This window comes from Penaeus monodon, chromosome 4 (genome assembly GCF_015228065.2).
Source record: "Penaeus monodon isolate SGIC_2016 chromosome 4, NSTDA_Pmon_1, whole genome shotgun sequence".
Lineage (NCBI taxonomy): Eukaryota > Metazoa > Arthropoda > Malacostraca > Decapoda > Penaeidae > Penaeus > Penaeus monodon.
This window is the reverse complement of record NC_051389.1, coordinates 7,110,195-7,115,487: the sequence shown is the minus strand read 5'-3', so window position 1 is coordinate 7,115,487 and position 5,293 is coordinate 7,110,195. Positions and strand designations below refer to the sequence as shown.

Genomic DNA, 5,293 nt, shown 5'->3' with positions numbered 1-5,293 from the left:
TTTAGTCATTAGTTATATATATTTAAAAGTATAGAACTATATATCACAAATAAATAGAATCTTCATCAACTGACCAGTTCAATACCAGTAGATACATTAAAAAATCAAAATTATTCAGAAACTTTACATTCGCGCTCACTTCTTATTCACTCTCCTCTTTCCATTTTTTAGTGCAAGCTCTCATTATTCCTTTATCATATTTATATATTTATTAATCTATGTTCTGGAGCCCCACTCGAAGTCAGCTGCGGCATCATAAGGGTCAGGGTCCTCTCGACCGTATGAGGGCGCTGGCGGGTGGTATGAGGGCTCTGGGCGGTGGTATGAGGGGCGTGGGGGTGAGGGTTTGTTGTAGGTGGGGGCAGGGGCATGGTAGGTGGGCTTAGGTGAGGGCGCGTGGTAGGTGGGTTTAGGTGAGGGCGCGTGGTAAGTAGGCCTGGGAGAGGGCGCTTGATAAGTAGGCCTAGGCTTGGGGGCGTGATAAGTAGGTCTAGGCTTGGGGGCGTGGTACGAGGGCCTTGGGGAGGGGGCGTGGTAACTGGGCTTGGGTGCGGGGGCGTGGTAGGATGGCTTGGCAGGGGCGACGTAAGAGGGCTTGGGTGGGTGGTATGGCTCGGGCTTGTGGGCGGCCGGTCCGTAGGAGGGAATGTGAAGGGGTCCCTCGTAGGGCTTTTGGTAGTAAGGGTTGTGCTCGGGGTCGGTGTTCAGCCTGGGGGAAGAGGGAAGTAAATGTTATTTATCAATTTGGTGATATATTATACGATTTTCAATATGGTCTATTAGCATCCGCATCCATCGTCCGAAATTACATACGTATTACGTAAATATTATCATCATGAGTGTATGGAAATCCAGAGATAAAATACAAAGATAAAAATCTAAAATACAAATTCATTCAGAGGATTCCTAAACACACGGACGATAATAATTAATAATAATAATAATAATATAATAATGATGATGATGGTAATAATAATGATAATAATAATAATAATAATAATAATAATAATAATAATAATAATAATAATAATAATAATAATAATAATAATAATAATAATAATAATAATAAGATAATAATAATAATAATAATAATAATAATAATAATAATAATAATAATAATAATAAAATGGGACAATCAACTTTAACTCAGTCCTCCCTCAAAATGAAAATAACATATATCACGAATTTCTCCACAGAAAACGACTCCACATCCAAAGAAAACGGCACTGAATAGAGGACATACTCGTAGAAATAAGTAGCTTTGTCGCAGTCCACGTTATACCACCAGTCACAGCTGAAGGTCTCCTGGTTGAAGATCGTACCGTTAGTGCAGAGGAACTGGGCTCCCTGTGGGCCATACCTGTCGTCGTCACACACGTGGTACACCTGTTGAGATGAGGGAAGAAGGGGGGTAAAAATTAAATTAATTTAAAGTATAAGAAATGTAAGAATTTGGTCCTTTGGATTTTGCAAGAATACGACCACAGACAAAAGAAAAGAAAGAAAGAAAGAAAGAAAGAAAAAAAAGAATGTGGATGAGAAATATATAACATAAAGTTACATTTTCATTACGTGATTCTAATGAAGATAAAAATGCCAATACATTAATCTTGTTTTGTGCAATCATACCTTAAATATTTTTCTTATTCTTGTACAATATATAGATATTTCTGTTAATATGATACATGACGTTTAGATTTATACTTCTCATCAGTAACGCCATTTTTTTTTTAAATAATGAGTAATGAGCATTTATTCTATGGATTACCTAAAATAGAAAGTGATGTTGTGGTCAAATTTCTCTCACATTTCCCCGTCTCTTTTTATTTTTTCTCCAAATGTTTCTACGTCTCCCCTCTTTCCTCCTCCTCCTCTCCCTCCCTCCCCCTCTCTCTCTCTCTTTCTTCTCTCTCTCTCTCTCTCTCTCTCTCTCTCTCTCTCTCTCTCTCTCCCTCCCTCCCTCCCTCTCTCTCTCTCTCCTTTCTCTTCCTCTCCCTCCCTCCTCTCCTCTCTCCTCTCTCTCTCTCTCTCTCTCTCTCTCTCTCCTCTCTCTCTCTCTCTCTCTCTCTCTCTCCTCCTCCCTTCTCTCTCCTCCCTCTTCCTCTCTCTCTCTCCTCTCTCTCCTCTCCTTCCTCCCTCCCATCCCCCTCCATCCCTCTACCTCCCCCTCCCTCCCTCGCCTCCCTCCTCCCTCTCTCCATTCTCTTCTTATCCTCCATCTTTTCTCCCTCTTTCTTATATAAATTCTCACGTGGCGCATTCCGAGCCCGTTTTTCTCTCTCTCGAAAATCTCACGCTCGAGGTTGAAATGGCGGATTATTTTCGCTTTTGCGCCGTTTCTCTTTTTCCCTTTCCCCTTTCCCTTTCTTTACCCCTCTCCTCGTCCTTGTTATCCTTTCCTCTCTCCTTCGCAACTTATTTTTTTTTTCTGTTGTTTCTTTTTATTTTTGTTTTTATCTTTCTATTTTTTGTCATTCTCATATTCTTCTTTGTTCGTCTCTTATTTCCTTTCGTTCGTTCCTACATTTTTTTTCGTTTTATTTCTAACTAGTTCCTCCATTTCTTAATTATTCTTTCATGCTTTTATTTCATAGTTTTTAATTTTCTTTAATTTTTAGTTTTTAGACTAATCGCGTGATTTTTTTTTTTTTTTTTTTTGAGTAATGATTTGTTTACCGATAATTGAGTGCTTATTCTATCTAATTTTAGACAGTTATTTTGTTTATATGTTTTGAGCAATTATTTTGTTTATAAAATTCTTGTATTTTGTTTTATTTTTTATTTCTATTTATTTTTTAGTAATCATTTGCCTGCTAATCTTTTTTCCTCCTGTTTCGTTCTTTTCTTAATTTCCTGTTCTTGTTTCGTCTTCTTTCTTTCCCTGTCAAATATTTATCTTCATTTTTTTTCTTATTCTCTTCTAATTCCCTTCTCTTTTCGGTCAAATTCTCACATTTTTTCGTCGTCTCTTTGATCTCTCACTATTTGATTTTTTTTTCTTGTTTCCCTCCTCCTCCGTTTACTCGCTTTCTCCTTTTCTTCTCTTCTCTCTTTTTACTTTCCCTCGTTATGTTTTATCATCCCTTTATCTCTCCTCTCTCTCTCCCTCTCCTTCCTCTCTTCCTCTCTATCTATCTAACACTCTCTCTCTCCCTCTCCTTCCCTCCCTCTTCCTTTCTCTCTCTCTCTCTATCTATCTCTCTAACTCTCTCTCTATCAATCTCTCATCATTATTTTATCTTCACTGATATATATTCATTCATCAAACTTTATTTTTGACTCACCTGACATCCTGCCTCTGGGTTAGCGTACATGCCTGGGCGGTAGGGGACGCCAGCACATGTAAATTTTGTGTAAGGGATCTGAAGAAGTAAATATAAGATTAATTAGTGTTTTGCTGAAGAGAAAAAGTATCTAGGTATATGTTCAAACACATACATGCGCATATACACATGTACACGTACATATATATACGCTTACATAAGTACAAACAGATATATGAATGTATCTAGACAGGCGTACACAGACATACATATATGCATTTACACACACACACACACACACACACACACACACACACACACACACACACACACACACACACACACACACACACACACACACACACACACACACACACACACACACACACACCGTCTTCCTTACCTCATTATAGACGGGGTAGTCGACGCCAGGTTCCCCGGGGATGGTGTTCTTGTGCTTGTAGGGTCCGTCCCCGTGGGGTTCCTCGTACGTTGGCTTCGGCTTGTAGGCAGGTTCCTGGTAGGCTGGCGTAGGGGGCTTGTAACCGGGGGCTGGGGGCCTGTAGGCTGGGGTAGGAGGCTTGTAGGCTGGTTCAGGCTTGTAGGCTGGGGTAGGAGGCTTGTAAGCAGGCGCTGGGGGCTTGTAGGCTGGTTCAGGCCGGTAGGATGGGGTAGGAGGCTTATACGCTGGTTCGGGCTTGTAAGCAGGCGCTGGGGGCTTATACGCTGGTTCGGGCTCATAGGACGGCGTCGGAGGCTTGTAAGCAGGCGCTGGAGGGGCGTGCGAAGGCGCCGGGGCCTCGTGAGACGCGTCCTCCACGGGGTAGTGCGGGGCGATGGGCAGGTGACCCGTCTTCCTGGAGGGGCGGGTAGGCTCGAGGTCGTAGTCGACGCTCGGGTAGTAGATCTGGCGCCTCGTCTGCGTGGGGGGGGGGGAGAGAAGGGAGAGAGGGGGGGTGAGTTTGAGTGCCTTTGTGAGAATTTTGTGTTTATGTACGTGTGTTGATGGGTTGTTAGATAGATGGGTAGGTAGACTGATGGATAGATGGATAGATAGATAGAAAGGGAGGGAGGGAGGGAGGGAGGGAGGGAGGGAGTGAGGGAGGGGGAGTGAGGGAGGGAGGGAGTGATAGAGAGAGAGAGAGAGAGAGAGAGAGAGAGAGAGAGAGAGAGAGAGAGAGAGAGAGAGAGAGAGAAAGTGAAAGATTGGGATACTTATATGAATCACCTCTTCTTGGAGAAAGAGAAAAAAAGAAAAAACTGGTTGATAGAATTAAATGAAACAAAGAAGAGGAAGAAGTAGAAGAAAAAGAAGAATAAGAATGAGAATAAGAATACGAATAAGAAGAGAAAGAAGAAGTATAACAATAATAATAATAATAATAATAATAATAATGATAACAATAATAATAATAATATGAGGAAGAACGAGAAGATAAAAAAATAGGCATAACTATTGACAAAAATCTCACAATTTCATCTTTATCAACTTAGTTATTTATTACTTAATTGGTGTCTCTGTGTCTCCGTCTCTCCTTCTTTCTTTAATTAATAAAAAAGAAATTCTCTTGTTTTCTTTTATATTTCCTTTTATTTTCTCTGTTTTTATTTTCTTTTGTTTTACAGGGGGAAGGAAGGATTTCTCAATGTTAATGTTTTTATGATTGTGAATGTTTTAATTAAAGTTCGATTAACTTAATTAAAACTCATGTTATTCTTTTTTTTATTTCAGATCTTTATTAGTTTTGTTTGTAAATTGTGATGAATTTTATCATCTTCGGTATAATCATCTTCATCATTTTTATGATCACCAGCATCATTATCATCACCATCACCATCATCATCAGCACCACCATCACCACCAACACCATCATCATCACCATTATCATCACCACCACCATCACCATCATCATCACCACCACCATCACCACTATCATCACCATTATTATCAGTCAGTGAAATAACCTCCATAATCTTCCAATTTCGAAAAAAGAAAAAGAAATCTTTCCCTCTCCTATTCAATAAAAAAG

At 40.1% G+C, this 5,293-nt stretch overlaps 1 protein-coding gene across 1 annotated transcript in view; it reads right to left on the bottom strand.

Moving 5' to 3' along the window:
• Positions 1-5,293, bottom strand: part of LOC119572439 (extensin-like) — a 48,355-nt gene continuing 43,062 nt past the window's right edge. Inside the window, exons 2-5 of the mRNA XM_037919554.1 lie at positions 3,667-4,182; positions 3,285-3,362; positions 1,244-1,386; positions 1-709 (exon numbers count right to left, since the gene is read on the bottom strand). Coding sequence (XP_037775482.1) covers positions 217-709; positions 1,244-1,386; positions 3,285-3,362; positions 3,667-4,182 — 1,230 coding nt within the window. The 3' untranslated portion in view covers positions 1-216. The remainder of the gene's footprint in view (positions 710-1,243; positions 1,387-3,284; positions 3,363-3,666; positions 4,183-5,293) is intronic.